Source organism: Brachycentrus maculatus, unplaced genomic scaffold (assembly GCF_059751285.1).
Source record: "Brachycentrus maculatus isolate JH-2025_06_01 unplaced genomic scaffold, ASM5975128v1 h1tg000145l, whole genome shotgun sequence".
In the NCBI taxonomy this organism is placed as follows: Eukaryota; Metazoa; Arthropoda; class Insecta; order Trichoptera; family Brachycentridae; genus Brachycentrus; species Brachycentrus maculatus.
In genome coordinates this window covers 178,725-199,354 of record NW_028280898.1, presented here as the reverse complement: position 1 = coordinate 199,354, position 20,630 = coordinate 178,725, and the positions used below count along the sequence as shown (strand labels likewise).

The following is a 20,630-nucleotide window of genomic DNA, read 5'->3' as shown; positions in this document are numbered from 1 at the left end:
TCAGGAGAACGTTTTTTAAGTTTAAAAATATAATACAATATATTAGAAATAAATATCAAGCCGCTTACTGAACTTTTTACTTTGCAACAGATCTTTTTAGGTAAAACCAGAAGGTTATTTCTCCATTTGAAAAATATTTAATATATTTAAAAAAATAATAAAACAATACATTTTCTTCAAAATGCAAAAACAACACTTTCTGCCTTGTAGCTGGTAAATATTAAGTTTAAAATATGACACTTTTGCTGGGATATAGTACATTTTCTGAACATTCCGAAAACATGCACAACTGAAAATCGTTGATTTTTTATTTATGACGTTCTTGAAAGGAGTGAGCGATGTGTAACATTCACCAATTCTACCCATGATTGACAATCACACTACTAAAATTTGCCATGCCTTTGTGGGATCTTTTTTGAATTAATACTATATATTTTTGTTATACTTGTAATTATATTATATGAATTGTTTGCATTTCTGCAATACAATTTTAAAAAAAGAAGAAAAAAAAAACGTATAGGATGACCCAATACAATAAATAAACAGAAAAGGCTCATTATATTTCCGATGGCGAAATTCCAAATAATACACACCTCGCCAGGCTGTCGGAGTCCGAGCCCTGGTCGTCCGAGTTGCCCCCCGTCCCGGAGACGCCGTTCTCGTTGCACACGTTCAGGTAGGACAGGGTCTTGTCCAGCGGCGAGGGCATCTTGCGGGCGACCCCGCGGGCGCTAGCGCCCCGCATGGGCCCCTCCGGCAGGCCGGCCTCGGCCCCCGGCGCCGTGGGGGACAGCTTGTCCGTCAGGGGGCCGCGCGGCTCCGAGTTGCGGCGGTCCGTGAGAGAGGATATGTGGAACATCATGAAACCTGCAATTAAAATTTGATAATTCTAATATAGAGTTGTCTGACATTCTGTTGTCATGAAAAGGCAATTTAGTCGGCTAAATCATGTACTCGATGAGTCTATTTGATGCAGTGCCCTATACACCATTGGATGTGGATAAGGGGGTAGTAGTAGTTTTTTGCTATTATTTAAAAAGTATTCTCGAATTCTAGTTCCTTGGTTTTTTCATATACCTGTACAAAAGTACAAGTATCAAAATTTAAAAAAAAACAAAATATGTATTTTGCCCGTAGTTCAAAATAAAATTACGGGGAGAGTGACTTTTTTTATCTTGAAGATAATTGGCAAAAAACTATGTTTTTAATTAATTTATACTTTGGGTTTTATCAACTGCTTTTGCTTTTTGTCAACAAAAATTACTTACCACTTTGGAAACTTCACTACGAGTAAATTTTTACATATTTTTAATACTAATAAAACTTATTTTATTTATTGTTTCGGCATTAACTTTGTGGTAAGACATGTTACAATAATTAAAGAAAACACTTCGTTTTTTACCACTTGAGTTTGATTATAGACTACATAAAAAAATTCACATAAAATGGCCAGTTTCCATTCATTATTAAATAGACTAATTAATATCCCCCTCAGTAACTCAAATTATAATCGTGAATTAAACACAATTAAACTAATAGCAAAAAACAACGGGTATAATAGCGCGCTAATAGATAAAATGTTAAAAAATAAAATTAAAAATAATTTTACCAAAAAATACATATATTCAGCACCTAATAATGATTCAATAAAAAATAAATCTTGGCGAAAAATTTTATATACGGGTTCAATAACTAAAAATATTTCGAAAATCTTACCCTCCCATATCCAACCTGCATATTATACAAATAATAATTTACATAAAATCCTCGATAACTCAAAATCTAAAATTGATTTATTACAAAAAAGTGGTGTTTATGAAATTTCGTGTGGAGATTGTGATAGAAAATATATTGGCCAAACTGCGAGAAATTTAAAGATTAGAATTAAAGAACATCAAAACGGTCTTGTTAGTAATTATTTTTCGGAATTTGCAAATCATATAATAGATACTAATCACTCATTTCACTCCCATAAATTAAAATTATTACACCTTGTTCCATATAAAGGCCAAATTATGAATTATCTTGAAAATTTAGAAATACAAAAAAACCTGAATTCTAATAATAATTTATTAAATAATATATTGTTTCAAAATTCTTCGCCATTGCTTTCAATTTTTCCTTTGTTTTCAAACTCCGTTCCTTGACTAACCCCTTCCCCTTACTTTCCCCCTATCCTTATTTATAGAACAATTTTATATTTTATATTTTAGTTATTATACAGACCTGAATGATGGAAGTTTAGCTTCTGAAACATGTAGTCTATAATTAAACTCAAGTGGTAAAAAACAAAGTGTTTTCTTTAATTATTCTAATAAAACTTAATAAGTAATTTCATTTTTCCTATCTTGATCTAAAATAGTTGATTCGCAAAATAGACTGGAGTAGCGAAGCAGGTGTCATCTGTTGCTACAAACCAATCCACAGGATTGAGACTAAAGTAGGAGATCTTAATCATTCCGATTAAAATAAACCCATAATTAAAATTTAACTTTATTTTAAAATCACTAGAAATATTTTATTATAACTTAATTATAATGTCTACTGGTTTCCAAGCTAACCGCTTCTTTTATTATTTTATATTATTAGTATTAACCGGATCCACGCGGCTCGCATAACCGTATGTGTGTTCACAAAACATTCCCTGTACGCGGCTGACATAACCGTATGTGTTTTTACTTTGCTCCAAGTTTCGAACCTCAGTTCAGCTCGGAGGGATTTTTTCATGGTGTGGAACTTTGGATAAAATAATACGTCAATCCTTGGCCTTATGACATCTGTTGAAATATCTGACTAATAATTTGTAACATCACAAGGATAAATAAAAGAACAGGTCCCTGATTTTTCTTGCGGTCGGTAATTAGTTCGCGCCATAATCATACCCTATATCTGTCTCACTCTCGACGCTACGCATCGCCAGTGGGTAAGAGTGACACACGATGCGTGCTTTGATTTATTTATGTTACGATCTTATTTGTTTATATTACGATATATTTCAAGAATAATGTGACACGAGTGTATTATACAGTACCAAAAAGGCACAATGAATCCCATTGAACGTTTTTGTTTAGGAAAATAAATTGTTTCTTAGCTAAATACATGATAAAAGTAATCATTTAAAAAACGGCAAAATACCGCCGCGCACGGGCGTCTCTCAGGAACAAAGTGAACGCGGTTAAAAGGTTAAGCAGTCTTGAAAAAGAAACGGTTTCGAAACCGGTAGATATTATAATTATGTTATAATAAAATAATTATAGTGATTTTAAAACAAAGTTATATTTTAGTTATAAAATGGAAAATCACAGAGTTATTGCTTCAAATATAAATTATAATATACTATATATATATATATATATATATATATATATATATATATATATATATATATATATATATATATATATATATATATATATATATATATATATATATATATATATATATATATATATATATATATATATATATATATATATAGTATATTATAATTATATATATATATATATATATATATATATATATATATATATATATATACCAATTTTATTAACATTTTTGTAGAAAAAAAAAAGTAAAAATGACTAACCACAAAGTAAATGCTTTAAATATTAATAATATTGAGAATAATATAAATTATAAAATAAACCTACCTTGATTTAATATCTCTTTCATCTTCTCCCCCGTATCGTTCAGCAAGACATCGAAGCTCTGCCTCCGCGACGGGCTCAGCTGCATCTCATCATCCTTGGCCGAAGATCTGCTGATCCAGGTGGCGATGTCAGGCCTCAACTTGGACTTGAGAGGCGCCCCATTCTTGTCCGCCTGACCTTGTTCGTTGGCCTCCGCATTGGGGAGGATGGAGTTGGCGGGCAGAGACTTCTGAGCGACCAATCGGTTCCTGATGATCCGCCTAGGAGAATCAGCGCTGACTTTAGAATTGGGAATCTGTCGATTTTCGACGGCGTTTTCAACAAATTCGACCGTCTTTGCGCTTGAATTGGGCACGATTTCTTCATTTTCCAACGGGGAAACTTGCTTGGAAGTCGTCAGATCTTTGTTATCTTCTTCGCCGGGCATTCTTTCGTAAGGTATCTGTCTGTAACACTCCAAACTGGAGAAGTTTGAACATTTTTCAAAGCTGATCTCCTCAGGACTAGAGTACTCTAGATTGATCTCGATCCAGTTATCGGATTCTGGGCCATTTTTGCTGACGGTCGACGGAGTACTGGCGCTGCCCTTGTTCTGCGTCGAGAGTGACATTTTAGACGGCGCGTTCTGTTGGAAAGGCGTCAGGATGTCGCTGTATTTGTCGCTGAAATCTTGCGGCAAGCTCTTCGGCCTGACAACGGCTAGTTTTTCAGAGTTTTGTCTCTTGAATTCTCCGCTCGCGTTGACGGTATCTTCTTCGTGTACGCTGACTGCTTTGGCGGACCCGTTTTGTTTGATCCACTCCCGAATGGATTCCGCCTTGGAGAGATGATCCTTCTTCATATCCGGGGAAGCATCGCCGGATGTCGTTTCTTTTATTCCGTTAGCTCCCTTGACGCTGTCTGGCGATGTTACTGTCTGTCCGCTTGGTTTAACTGAATCTGTAATAAAAAGTATTATTTAAATCAAAAATATTTACAAAAAATCAGTTGAGAAATCAATAATAATATATATATAAAACCCTTATCTGCACCCAAATGGTGCATAGGGCACTGTGTCATATAAACGCAGTGTTATCTTGATCGTTTATACATGAAGGAAAGGTGATCAGCCCTCCGCTTCAGGTACCAGTCCAGGGTAATATTGAATAAATATTACAGTGAAAAAATCACTAATATTTATTTTACCCCCCTTGGGAATCGAACCCGGAACCTCCAGAACGGTAGCCGAGCGTGCTGACCATTACACTACGGAGGCGGACAAAATCAATAAAGAAAGTAAAAATCCAAAGATTAAGTATATATCTATAAATATATCTTGGGTTTGTCTACTGAGGAGTTATATTAATTTTGTAACCCTAGATTTGAAACATTCATAAAATTTATGACGAACATTCAATCTGTGGGGAGCACCGAGGCAACACATGCAAATAATGTAATGACAACTAGTATGTATCCTTGTTCTTTTCGAAATTTTATGTTTGTATTTTATATACTTTTCTCATGTTGCACTTATTTTTAAAGGTTTTTAGAAATCTTTTTTGGGAAAATATGAGTTTTTCTTATCTTCGTACATTTTACGATAGTTCCGCATTAACTCATTGTTGTCGGGCGGTTTCGGTCATCAACCCGACCCTAATTTTACTCGGACAGTCCGCTGCCGGACTCTCAGTATACTTCTCACAAGTAATAGCAAACCCAATTCCCATCTGTAAAATGTTTTTTGGCATTTCTCACGCTCTACTAAAACAAAGCGAATAGAACGCTTATAAGCGTCTCCCGCTCTCTATCAATGTAAAGACGCTTTTAAGTGTTTCCCGCAAACAATATGTTAAGATACATTTAAACAAGGTCCGTGGTCTAAAGATAATGATTTAATGATTTTCAATTTCGTTGATTGATTTGCAGTCACTTTGTGGTAAAATCTATCCATTTTTAATTATTTGTTTTACTTGGTAAATACCACCATTTCTTAAAATCTATTGTGACACGTGTTTTGATGCATTAGACCAGGCCTAGCCAACCCAATTTGCACCCCGGGCCGCATCGATAACCTAAAATTTTCCCAAGGACCGCATACGGACATTAGAAAAAATTATAACAACGAATGTCATACTTATTGATTTTTTGTAAGTATTATAAATAATTTGAACGCAGAGGTAATCAGAAAGTACAATCAGGGTAGTTGTAAAAAAAAACATTACTACAATCAGATTTGAGAACGAATACAAACATTGAACCATCAAAAAAATTATCTGTATAGTAATGAACATTTTCAAAAATTTCAAGAATCAAAAATATTAATTAGGACACATAAATCAAACAATATTACCAACCAATTTTATTTGAAATAAAACCCATTTATCAATGGCCACTCAGAGCGGGATTTTAATTTATTTTTGTTGGCTTAATTTTTCTAAATCTATTTTAATAGTTGAAATTGTACACTTTAACTGGTTTTCGAGATTTTTCGAGATTGCCTTAAATTGACAATGCTGAAGAGTGCGCGAACGAATATGGTTCACCGATTTTATAACAACATGCATGACTCGGCTCATAGATGATACTGCATGAGCGCATAAATTTTGTTGATGTATCAAACAGTGTATCACATTTATATCACTGGTTTAAAAATATATTCGTCATACATGACCGCAGCCGCGGGTTGGCCACCCATGCATTACACCAAGAAATAGTGTATTTACCAAGTAAAACTTAAATTAATGTTTTTCAGTTGCTCTTACCTTTTCCGTTGTCCGCGTGGTGCTGCGGGCACTTGCTCCTGAGTCGGTGTATCTCGTCGGATATCCGCTCGAGGTTCCGCAGGGCCTGACCGTAGCTCAGCTTGGCAGCGCTGACCTCGCGCTCCAGCTCCTGGATGCGCGTCTTCTGCGAGTCCAGCAGCGCGTTGTAGCGGGCCTTCTCCTCAAAATACGGCCTAGACAAGTCGCACAGTAAAAATAGTGCCCCATGTAATAGAAAACTTTCAACTTTCAAATTCTTCAACTTATGAAGCAGAGACAACTCAATATGGATAGCATTTTGATTTGTTAAATTTTTAAACACCTTTTTTTTAAACTTAATTTAGTTTAATTGCACATTGTGCGTTATTTAATGTTGTTATTCATTAGCTGTACTCAGCCATTCGTTATTCATTAGCTATATTCTTTGCTATGACTCAGTCTGGTTAAATGGCAAACAAAGAAAAGAGAAAGCACACAATATTATGTTTCATTTCGCAATGCTTGTGGGAATACGATTTTCAAGCATCTATCATGAAGCATGCTGTACATGAGCGATGATTAGTATTGCATTTTTTTTTTCTTCAAAAAAAGCATTTTTTACCTATCACAGGTTTATAAATATATGTGCGTATTTAAATGCAACATTGTTTCAAAATTTTATAGCAGTCAATGGATATTTTTCGGAGAACAAACTAATATCATTTTTATTACTTTTATAGATTAATCTGACAAATAATTTATACCGTTCATATGTATGTATAGTTGCATTAAAATAAAGTAAACTAAACTAATAATACAGGAAAAAAAATTATAAACAACATAATAAACTAATAATGTAAGCAGTACAGTAAAAGCTCATTAGAAAAAAAAAAACTAACTAACTAACCATCACGCCGCTTCCCCGCAGGGGTAGGCAGAGAGAATCGAACGCCACACCACTCTGTCCTTGCAAACATTCTTTGCCTCTTCTACATTCATGCATCTCCTCATACATACCCGACGATTATTACGACTCCTGACCCGGCCGCTTTCAAGTATTTGACATACCTGATTGTGCCAAGTTTTCCTCGGTCGTCCTCTGCTTCTTTTTCCAACTACATTCGCCTCATAAATTTGTTTAACCGTTCTTTCTTCACTCATACGCTCCACATAAGCTCATTAGAAAAATCTAAATATTGCCATAATGTGAAAAATATTTCCAAAATCTGTTCCCTTCTAATGATTTTACTTTTAATAATACAAAATTATTTAATAAAAAAAAATATTTAAGTCTTTAAAAAAAGGAAAATTACTGTGTATGTTGGAATTAATTTTTTTTAAAAAAAATCTAATTAAAGATTTCAAATGTTTTTTGAATTTTGGTTCATTCAATTTTGAATTAGCAAGCTTTTACTGTACATCAAAGGTCATAAATTAAAAACCTTTCACCATTCGTTTTTTTTTATTGTTTTTTTTTTCTTATGCCTTTGTAGTAATATCTATCCATTATTAATTTAAAATTGTCCTCTTAAATACCACTAATTCTAAAAATCTGTTGTCTGTAAAAATTCAAAAGCATATGTTTACTTTCCAAAAATTGACAAAGAAAATTTTCAATAAATAGTTATTTATATAATAAATATAATATAAAATATAAAACCCTTATCCGCACCCAAATGGTGCATAGGGCACTGCGTCATATAACGCAGTGTTATCTTGATCGTTTACACATGAAGGAAAGGTGATCAGCCCTCCGCTTCAAGTACCAGTCCAGGGTAATATTGAATAAATATTACAGTGAAAAAATCACTTATATTTATTTGAACCCCCCTGGGAATCGAACCCGGGACCTCCAGAACAGTAGCCGAGTTATACAATAAAACAATTCGGCAGCTCAGTTATATAATAAAACAACAATTATATAGTCTTTTTCACAGTGAAGGTTTTGTCATAACTGACATCATCAGACTGGTCTAACGATATCGGTAACGATGAAACCTGGTCACCGGTCAAATAAAATAAAAGTGGAAAACCAATACAGCTAATGTTTTATTATATAAAATGCAGTTACACCAAGAAATGTCAGTACAAAACTTAAAATCGTTACAGTGGAACCTCTCATAATGAGCACCTCTCATAACGAGAAAAAAAAAAGTGAAAATGTTGCTCTCTTAACCTTTTAACCGCGTCAACTTTGTTCCTGAGAGACGCCCGTACGCAGAGGTATTTCGCCGTTTTTAAAATGATTACTTTTATCATGTATTTAGTTAAGAAACGATTTATTTTCCTAAACAAAAATGTTCAATGGGATTCATTGTGCCTTTTTGGTACTCTATAATACACTCGTGTCACATTATTCTTGAAATATATCGTAATATAAACAAATAAGATCGTAACATAAATAAATCAAAGCACGCATCGTGTGTCACTCTTACCCGCTGGCGATGCGTAGCGTCGAGAGTGAGACAGATATAGGGCATGATTATGGCGCGGACTAATTACCGACCGCAAGAAAAATCAGGGATCTGTTATTTTATTTATCCTTGTGATGTTACAAATTATTAGTCAGATATTTCAACAGATGTCATAAGGCCAAGGATTGACGTATTATTTTATCCAAAGTTCCACACCATGAAAAAATCCCTCCAAGTTGAACTGAGTTTCGAAACTTGGAGCAAAGTAAAAACACATACGGTTATGTCAGCCGCGTATGGGGCATGTTTTATTAAAACACATACGGTTATGCGAGCCGCGTGGATCCGGTTAACGAGTGACATTTCATATAAGTTACAGAGAAAGTTGCCTTTTCACGACATTAACTTGTGAGCCGCACCAGTCAAAACAAAAAATGTTTTGCATAACAAATGTTTAAATGAGTAAGATTCCAGAACGAATTATGCTCATCATGAGAGGTTCCACTGTATTGGTTCTGGTTCTCTACTGGTTCTGCTCATTATTTGACATTTTCGATTTATAATTATTGACCTCATACACACAGATATGCGTGGTCATTTTATAAAAAAAAAATATGGCTTCATGCTGTCAACTTATGGCCTTTGATATTAGATAATTTTAATTTCAAATATTACAAAGAAATAATAAAATAAAAAATAATAAAATCTAAATAAACTTACAACCAAGTAAAAGAGTCATTTAGTAGTGCAAACAGTGGCGGCGTGCAGGATACTACAAAAGCAGAAAGGAAAGTCAATCATCTTTATCAAAAGGAAAACAGTCAATAAAATATCACAAACTACGGAGGAGAAAAGTATTTACTCTAAGGGTAGCTACTGGCTGGGACCTAACTGGTAGCATACTCACACCAATACACATTGTATACGTGTATCGGTACATACTTGTGTGTTTGATCTGGCATCTCCTGCAAGATCTGTGCTCCTGGTAAAGAGATGAGCAATACGATGCGAGATGTCGCAAGTAAAACAGAATATTAATAATAAGTTTGGTTTTAGTGTTTGAACACGACCACAGATGGCAGTACAAGTGCCATTTTAGAAATAAATATCACCGGGCTTTAGTTGTCAGTGTTCATGTACGCATATACTCCTTTGAGGAAAGTTTTGTTTGTAGGACTATGTACGGCCACACTCCCAGACAGGTTAAATCATTTATCGGCTAGTTGCACGTTTTACTGACTGAACAAACAATGTTTTAACCCTTTGCATTAAGTTTATTGGTATATGCATACTGCCAACTCATCGAATTCTCCGAGACTTGCTACTATTTCATTGTAAATATTCTTATTTTATTATATTGAAAAGTAGAAAACCAATATATTGAAAATATTGAGTGTTAAGACTGCATTATTGGCAGAACATAATACATGATTTTAATAATTATTAGGCAATCATAAAATACTTAGTGCCTACTTAGATTTACATAGAAAGCGATTTTAGTTTTTGCAATACTTAGTGTGATACGTAAGCCATGATATAAATAATTATTAGGCAATTATAAATTACTTAGTACTTACTTGGAATCATACATAGATTTAAAAAGCGATTAAAGTTTTTATTTTGATATAAATCAGTTCTCCGTGGTTGTTCATAAACCACGATTTTCATAATTATTAGGCGATTTTTAAAAACTTAGTACCTATTTAGAATGATATTATGAATACGCTTTGTGGAGTTAGCTTGCATTTGACATTATTTACGAACAATTCACCTTTACTAGGGGAAAAAAGTAAAATGGCCAAATGATAATAAAGTCAGAACAACAAAACAAATGGAAAGAGGTGAGCTTTTAATGATTTTTGTTGTGCGGTATACTCTCTTATAGTCTCTTTTATAGTCTCTTTAAGAGCTTAATCAATACCTAGTTAGGACTATATTTTCTTGTCGCCATAGTGGCGGCACTCGAGTAGTGTGGCAAATTATCCATCCTGCCTTTATGGCAGCACTCCGGTGCTATGGGTTAAAATGTCATTAATATCTTACTATTTGAGAGATTAAAGATATTATATATTTATACAAGTGAGTATGCTACCAATCAGACGACATGCAATAGACCGGGCTTCGATGTGTTGGTACTGGTACTAATGATGGGATTAATCAAACGATTGATAATTTGTAACCAAGTCATAATATTACTAACAATAAAAATATTGTCGCATGAAAATAAAGTTTATTAACCCTTGGTCCGTTTTGCAAGTACCTCATATCGCTCACTCCTTTCAACAATGTCAAAAAACTTGTTTTTTCAGGAGATCATTTTTAAAGTTCAAGAATATATTAAAATGTATTAAAAATAAATATCAAGCCACTTATTGAACTTTTTACTGTACAACAGATCTTTTTAGGTAAAACCTGAAGGTTATTTCTCCATTTAAAAAATATTAAGTACATTAAAAAAAATGAAATAATACCTTTTCTTCAAAATGCAAAAACAATACTTTCTGCCCTGTGGCGGGTAAATATTAAGCTAAAAATATGCCTCTTTTGCTGGGATATAGTACATTTTTTGGGCATTCTGAAAACATGCACAACTGAAAATTGACGATTTTTGATATTTGACATTGTTGAAAGGAGTGAGCGATATGGGCAAAACGGACAAAGGGTACTAATTTTGTTTTTTTTTTTTTTAAATAATGGTGTCTTCACAAAGATGAAGAAGAATATAGGAGTCTAGGTTTACAGGGCTTGTGACCTATCATAAGCTGGTTTATGTGGTCACTTTATTCACATGCAACATTCACCATTCTACCCATGATTGACAAAATCACTAGTCAAATTTGGGAAGTTGTATTTCCCCCTTCAAATGACACCTCTCATACGTAAGTTTTCGGCATCATCCATGGTTGAGTTGAGTAAGTTTTTTGATTTAGCAGAAACCTTAGTGAAATGTATGCAAGATTTGAGAACAAAGATTCGGACAGACTAAAAATACTGTGACTAATTTTGGTTAGCAAGCGAATCATTTTAATCCAATGATTCAGACGACCAACAAATATTCAAATGAATACATTAATTGAATAATCAATTATTTTTATGATTCATCCCATCATTATTTGGTACCCTAAAGAAGGATGCTTGATTCAAATCGAAATTACTGAAATACAAAGGGAACAAATAAGTAATATAAATAAAATTAAAAAATATTATAGGTATCTGAACTTGATGTGAAACATCTACCATTCTTTTTTACATGAAAGAAGATGTTGTTTTATATTTAAAAAAAAAGAACAATAGGTGTTTCATATCAAGTTAAGTCACCTATAATATTGACATATCATCCGTAGGGTAACTAATCCAAGGTCTAATAAATAAATAATAATAATATTAAAAATAAAAACATGCTGAAAAAAAACTAGAAAACATCAACACTACATACATATACATTACAACAGTTAAATACCACTATTTATATATATATATATATATATATATATATATATATATATATATATATATATATATATATATATATATATATATATATATATATATATATATATATATATATATATATGTGTATAGTGGTATTTACATACTAAGTAAAACTTTTAAAAAAAAAACAGCGAAAAGAATAATATTCCTACATAAAAAGTTAAAAACAAGTTTTTTTTAATTTATCTGGCAGTCACCCAGTCAAAGGATGTTTCTGCCAGTGTAAAGTATTATTTTTATTTACAAACAAAATAATAATAACAATTAATACAAAATTTCATAGTTTAAATGCGTTTAGCTTTATCATTTTAGAAATTATGAGCGCAATTCTAGAATTAGGTTCCGAAATAAGGGTCAATACATGGGTGGGGAGTTGGATTCTGCCCGTGTTAAGCTATTAAGAAAGTTCTCCTTCTATGTTGTGAGCGAACACTGAAAGAACGTATGGTTTGCATCCCCTATATCTTGTCCACATTCGCAATATGGTGATGTAACACACTTTATCTTATAGAGATGCTCAGGCAGTGAGCAGTGCCCAGACCTTAGGCGACACATCGAGATGGAAGATCTAGACAAAGATAAGTTCCAGTAACATGCTTTGAATGGGATTTCAGCTTGAATGTTGGCGTAATGTGCTCCTCGATGCTGTTTGGACTCTTCCCAATCTTTGTCCCATGATCTATGTATACATTTTAATGAGGAGATTGAGTCGGCCATTGTAGAGCGGGTATGTTTAGTAGAATCACTTTGACACGCTTCCTTTGCTAAACTATCCGCTCTCTCATTGCCTTATGTCGCTCACTTCTTTCAAGAACGTCATAAATCAAAATTCCTCAATTTTCAGTTGTGCGTGTTTTCGGAATGCCCAGAAAATGTACTATATCCCAGCAAAAGACGCATATTTTTAACTTAATATTTACCCGCTACAGGGCAGAAAGTATTGTTTTGGCATTTTGAAGAAAAGGTATTGTTTACATTTTTTTTATATACACTAAATATTTTTCAAATGGAGAAAAAACCTTCAGGTTTTACCTTAAAAGATCTATTGCACAGTAAATAGTTCAGTAAGTGGATTGATATTTATTTTTAATACATTGTATTATATTTTTAAACTTTATAAACGTTCTCCTGAAAAATCAAGTTTTTTGATTTATGACGTTCTTGAAAGGAGTGAGCGATATGTATTCCCATTTTACCAAGGTAAAAATAATGACAAATCTATGGAGCCCGGAAAAGCGGTTTATGGAAGGCCGGCAATGCACCTGCTCTTGGCGATGTGCCTCTTGAGCGAGACCTGCAGGTGGCGGGCGGCGGCCTGCGCGGCGCGGTGGCGCTCGGCCGTGACGCGGTGGCGCGCTCCCGCCGCGCCGCGCTCCGCCTCCGACTGGTTGACGCGCGCCGTCGCGTGGTTCAGCATCTCCTGCCAGGCGGGGTCCAGCGGCACCCCGCTGCGCCCGCCCTCCTCAGCCTGCCGCTCCTCGCACAGCCGGCAGAGGCCCTGCTCCGCCAGGAACACCTGACACACACAACATCACCGGAGATCAGACGAGGCCAAGATAAGTACCGTGCAACTTCGCTCCTCATACAAAGGTCTTGCTGGCCATGGGTGGCCAACCTTTTCAGCAGCCGGGCCAGATTTATTATATTTATATAACGTGGTAATATTTTCCTTTTGAAAATTAAGTGTAAATAATATGTAAAGTGGGTGTATAATAATAAAATAAACAATGTGTTGCTTTGTAATTAAAGTTTATTCTTAATTTATCTTTATAATAACTTTATATCTATCTATCTATCTATCTATCTATCTGATTCTGACAGTTAATAATATTATCGGAAGTCTTTTGTTTTCTTCTGAGCGACGCATGCGGCATCTGGTGGTAGAACTGTTTTATGTAGGTACTTTTTGTAAGTACTTAATAAAATGTATAGGTAGGTACCTAGGTATTTTATTACATCTCCCCCCTTGGGGATGAAAATTCATAGTAAAATTTTCACTCGTCCTCCGGATCATCTTCTTGTAGTGAAGGGACTGGTATAAGTTTAGTGATATGATAAAGTTTTTTTTTTTTTTTCCTCCTATCTTTTTTCCTTCTTTTTTTTTCTTTCTTTTTTTCTTTCGTGTTTTTTTTTCTTTCTTTCTTTTTTTTTTCTTTTTTTTGTATTTTTTTTTCTTCTTGACCCTTTTAAAGTAGACACAGTTTTTTTCAATCCATTTGTTTTTTTCTTTTGAATTCCTTCATTTTTATTCAGATCTCTTAAAGTATCTTCTAATATAACCAAATGTACAACTTTTAATTGTTCATCTGCATTTTCATTCGATTCTAAAACTGGATTCCTGCTTAGACAATCTACTTCTAAATTCTTCTTTCCTGGAGTATATTTTGTTTCATATTTTGTAGTATTTTTTTCTACTTTATTTTTATTTTCATTCTTCAAGCACTGTTTCTGTGTTATATGCATGTCTTCATTTTTATTCTTATCTTTTAAAATATCTTCTAATTTAACCAAATTAACAACTTTTAATTGTTCATCTGCATTTTCATTCGATTTTAATACTGGATTCCTGCTTAGACAATCTACTTCTAAATTCTTCTTTCCTGGAGTATATTTTATTTTATCTTTCGTAAAAGTTTTTTCTACTTTATTTTTATTTTCATTTTTCAAGCACTGTTTCTGTGTTATTTGAATGTCTTCATTTTTATTCTGATCTTTTAAAATATCTTCTAATTTAACCAAATTTACAACTTTTAATTGTTCATTTGCATTTTCCTTCGATTCTAATACTGGATTCCTGCTCATACAATCTGCTTCGAAATTTTTCTTTTCTGGAGTATATTTTATTTTATATTTTGTAGAAATTTTTTCCACATTATTTTTATTTTCATTCTTCAAGCACTGTTTCTGTGTAATTTGTAAATCTTCATTTTTATTATTAATCTTATCATCCTCTTTTGTTTTAAACCAGCACGTTGCTTCAGAGTGATATCGAGTTCCCTTATTTAAATTTTCACAAATCTTACATGGACTTTTATCTTTAATTTTATCACTAGTTCTTAGATTTCCACGTCTTCTTTGATTATCTTCTAATCGTTTTCTTTGATCATCTTCTAATTTTTCTCTCTCACTCCGAACATATTGTAGTAATTGTTTTAATACATCTAATGTTTCATCATCCATTTCCATATTAACAAAATTGTCGTTTTATAACGTGGTAATATTTTCCTTTTGAAAATTAAGTGTAAATAATATGTAAAGTGGGTGTATAATAATAAAATAAACAATGTGTTGCTTTGTAATTAAAGTTTATTCTTAATTTATCTTTATAATAACTTTATATCTATCTATCTATCTATCTATCTATCTGATTCTGACAGTTAATAATATTATCGGAAGTCTTTTGTTTTCTTCTGAGCGACGCATGCGGCATCTGGTGGTAGAACTGTTTTATGTAGGTACTTTTTGTAAGTACTTAATAAAATGTATAGGTAGGTACCTAGGTATTTTATTACATTTATATATATACAGAATATCGAAACCTTTTAGTACGCAACCATGATACACGATTTACACACAACGAAGGTTTGATAGTCCCAAGAATTAACAAAAAATATGGGAGTCCAACACTGCAATATATCGTTTCGAACATTATTCATCCGTATATATATTCTTAATTTTTCTCTCTTTTTTGTATGTATATTAGGTTAAAATGGTTAAAAACAGTAAAAATGTATTAAAAAAGAACTCCAACGACAAGACACACAAGGTTGTTTGGTGGGTCTTTGCAAAAAAAAAAATTAAAATATGTTGAAAATTGTGATTTAAATAAATGCATACAATTGATGTTAATAATTTTTTTTGACTTAAATAAAAAATGAGTGAAATGCTCCGCGGGCCGCAAGTAGACACCCGACGGGCCGCATGCAGCCCGCGGGCCGCGGGTTGGCCACCCTTGCTCTACCAGGAAGACCTGAGATGGAGGTGCACAAGATCACGGGAGATCAGACAAGACGAAGGAATTAGTTGATTCTGAGGGTCAAGAACGATGGTAGTTACGAGCTGTCTTAACCCTTAACACTCCTTAATTTCTTATTTTTTGTTACTTTTCTGTAAATCAATTACTTAATTACATAATATTAGTATGGGTCTTAAATTAGTTCTATACTGGAACATTATTATCCGCACCCCAATGGTGCATAGGGCACTGTGTCATATTAACGCAGTGTTATCTTGATCGTTTACACATGAAGGAAAGGTGATCAGCCCTCCGCTTCAGGTACCAGTCCAGGGTAATATTGAATAAATATTACAGTGAAAAAATCACTTATATTTATTTAACCCCCCTTGGGAATCGAACCCGGGACCTCCAGAACAGTAGCCAAGCGTGCTGACCATTACACTACGGAGGCAGACCATTACACTACGGAGGAACATTGTAGAGTGTGTTAATTTTAGAAATCGTGCCATATAAAGTAAACCCAGAATCGGCATCAGAGTTGGCGTAGTAAATACAATGTCGAGCCACACTCGACATAGGAGTGCTAAGGTTTAACTAACTAGCTAACTAACCAATACGCAGCTTCCCCGCAGGAAGAGACAAGGAGGCGCCACACCACTCTGTCTTTGCAAATGTTCCTCACCTCTTACACATTCAAGCATCTCCTTATACATACCTGTCGATTATTTCGAAGATTTCTTCGCTATTCCTCTACTACTACATTCCCATCATAAATTTGTTTTATCGTTCTTTCCTCACTCATTCGTTCCACATGTCCAAACCATTTCAACACACACCTCTCTTAATTTAATGGATAGTGCTATCTTTCCTCATATCACCATTGGAACATCCATCATACATGGTTTTGCCACACTGAGAGATCGCATTCCGACTGCATTCAGTCTACTTTCGACCGTCTTTTACCAACTCTATGCTTCACTTCCATACATAAGGTTGGAACCAGGGAGGTACTAGGAGCCAAACAGAAAAATACAAAAAAAAAAAAAAACATGCTAGTAAAAAAAAAGGTTTGGGTTGAAGATATACAATAACAATAAAATCATACCATCTCTCTAGCTGCAGAATGGGCGCTGTTTGCTTTCTCAAATAAGATGGCAGATGCTCGCATTTCTTGGAGGGCCTGTTGGAAAGAAACCAAAAAATATATTAATAAAATAAAGAAAGAACATTACAGAGGCTTGGTTAAGTGATCAATTTACACATGTGTAACGTTCACTAATTCTACCCATAATTGTCAACCACACTATTCAAATTCTTGAAACTTTTGGATATGTTGATTTAAGTCGTAATGCAGTATGCGCGGGGTTCACAATAGCCATCTATGGTGAGATGAGGAAATCTTTTATTAAGCAGAGACTCTTTCCATTCCATTTTTGTATGTGAGGTCCGAATCATATTTGGACACACTCAAAATCTTCCATAATCTTATTTATAGATTTGGCGTTTAAATTGTAGAACTCCATTTTAATTTATGTATAGAATGTCAAATGAAACACTAATGTTTTGAGTCTACTAAGTCGTATTTTATTATTTAAAAAAAAAAACACATAAAAATCAATTTTGTGACAATTGTTTTGCCTAGTTATGGCATTTTCAAACGAATGACATTCATTTGAAAATACCATAACTAGGCGAAACAATTGTCACAAAATTGATTTTTATGTGTTTTTTTTTTTAAATAATAAAATACAACTTAGTAGATTTATTATTAGATTAAAACCAATATTTTTAGCTTTTCCACTTTTTTATTTGACCAGCGACCGGGTTTCGTCGTTACCGACATCATCAGACTGGTGAGAGGCTTTACAAATTTGTATGTTATATATAAAAGAAGGCAGGAGTTGATAACCATGATTTGATATAATTTTATGAGAAATTAATTTAATTTTAGTGAATTTAAGTATTGTATGATATTTTAAATATTTTTTTATAAAGGTTTTTTGTATTGAAAGCACGATTTTATATAAAGTTAAAATAGATTTGTATTTTTTGTAAATGAATTTAAATTATGTAACGAGGTATCAGGAAATGCTGGTTGACGGCTCCTTCCACTAAGCTGTGGTTGTCCGGGGGGAGTCCGAAGTTCTCTGAAAAGTAAATTTCCCGGCAGTCATTTCTTATCGACAAGACATTAAGGCATCTATTGTTTCTTTTCTAATGGGTAAAGTAAGGGAGAATGAATGTGTGTTACTTGATCATTTAATATGTCTTTATTATGACAATTTTTTAATCTATTTATTTCCAAAATTTCGAGCCTATCTAATTTTTTACCTTTACTACATTTGTGTAAGATTTTTACATTAAAATTTTTATCGAAATCATGATTTGACTCTATCAAGTGGTTTGCAAAAGTGGAGTTTTCTTTTTTATTTCTCCAACTTTGGACATGTTCGTTTATTCTTATTTTAAACGATCGTCCTGTTTGCCCCACGTATTCAGCACTGCATGATCCACAACTTAATAAATATGAGCCTGAATTTGTTTCTTTTTCCCTTTTATCTTTATTATTAATTAGTATCTTCCCCAGATTATAATTATTATAAAAGGCTATGGAACATTCATCTTTGTTCGCTAGTTTTCCGATTCTGTTACTACTATCCCCTATAAAAGATAATTTAGCCCATTTTTTAACTACTTTTGAAGTCTCTGTAATGAGAGCTTTATTTAATTGAGATGTTGCAAGTCTCTTTTGTTTTTTCCTAATTAATTGATCAATTAAACCACATTCATAACCGTTATTGGAGGCTATCGTCTTTATGATATTAAGTTCAGAGTTGTAATTATCATTATTTAATGGGACATACAACAGCCTATGAATTAAACTATGAAATACAGCGAGTTTATGGGAAAAATGATGCTTAGATTTGTTATGAATGATGTTATCGCTGTATGTGGGTTTTCTGTAAATCGCAAATTCTAATTTATTGTTTTCGATGCTAATTTTTAAATCAAGGAAATTTATTACTTTACCGCCCAGTTCCATAGTGAATTGAATTGATTTATTAATTTTATTTATTTCTGTTAGGAAAATGTCTAATTGTCTTTGGCTTCCTGACCATACAATTAGTATATCATCGACGTAGCGGCGATAAAATTTAACGTTTTTGAAAGATTTTAATTTTGTAATGGATTTTTCCATATGATCCATGAATATTTCAGCAAGGATCGGTGAAATGGGGCTTCCCATAGCTAAACCTGATTTTTGTACATAATATTTATTATCGAATTGAAAGTAGTTTTGATCTATACAGGTTTTAATTAAGTTACTAATATCTTTTTTCATTATTGGATTTGTTCCTTTTACATCCATAATATCATTAATTACTACTTTAAGTTCATCTGTTGGAACATTAGTGAATAAACTAACAACATCAAAAGACACGAGGGTAAGATTTTCTGAAATTGCTACGTTTTTAAGGTTATCTATTAATTCTAATGAATTTTGGATTCCATAACTAGGTTTAAATTTCAAAATATTTTTGATGACGTGGTTTCCAAATTTGGCTAATTTATAAGCAGGTGCTGAAGTATATGACACTACAGGTCTTACCGGCATATCTTTTTTGTGAACTTTCGGTTGTCCATAAAGGCGTGGACATTGAGGGTTCATGGCCGTGAGTCTACGGGCATGAAAATCGTCTTTTATGAGCGTTATACAAGTTTTTAAGATAAATTTAACATCAGAGTTAAATTTTGGGGTTGGATCTTTACTACAAGGTACAGAAAACCCACATACAGCGATAACATCATTCATAACAAATCTAAGCATCATTTTTCCCATAAACTCGCTGTATTTCATAGTTTAATTCATAGGCTGTTGTATGTCCCATTAAATAATGATAATTACAACTCTGAACTTAATATCATAAAGACGATAGCCTCCAATAACGGTTATGAATGTGGTTTAATTGATCAATTAATTAGGAAAAAACAAAAGAGACTTGCAACATCTCAATTAAATAAAGCTCTCATTACAGAGACTTCAAAAGTAGTTAAAAAATGGGCTAAATTATCTTTTATAGGGGATAGTAGTAACAGAATCGGAAAACTAGCGAACAAAGATGAATGTTCCATAGCCTTTTATAATAATTATAATCTGGGGAAGATACTAATTAATAATAAAGATAAAAGGGAAAAAGAAACAAATTCAGGCTCATATTTATTAAGTTGTGGATCATGCAGTGCTGAATACGTGGGGCAAACAGGACGATCGTTTAAAATAAGAATAAACGAACATGTCCAAAGTTGGAGAAATAAAAAAGAAAACTCCACTTTTGCAAACCACTTGATAGAGTCAAATCATGATTTCGATAAAAATTTTAATGTAAAAATCTTA

General features: G+C 33.2%; 1 protein-coding gene across 2 annotated transcripts in view; it reads right to left on the bottom strand.

Moving 5' to 3' along the window:
* The window catches only part of LOC148308860 (uncharacterized), a 29,106-nt gene that overhangs the window by 5,388 nt on the left and 3,088 nt on the right, over positions 1-20,630 (bottom strand). For both annotated transcript variants that reach the window (XM_088260995.1, XM_088260996.1), the window contains exons 3-7: positions 17,340-17,414; positions 13,539-13,792; positions 6,392-6,585; positions 3,651-4,589; positions 594-867 (exon numbers count right to left, since the gene is read on the bottom strand). In XM_088260995.1, the coding sequence (XP_088117121.1) occupies positions 594-867; positions 3,651-4,589; positions 6,392-6,585; positions 13,539-13,792; positions 17,340-17,414 (1,736 nt within the window). The remainder of the gene's footprint in view (positions 1-593; positions 868-3,650; positions 4,590-6,391; positions 6,586-13,538; positions 13,793-17,339; positions 17,415-20,630) is intronic.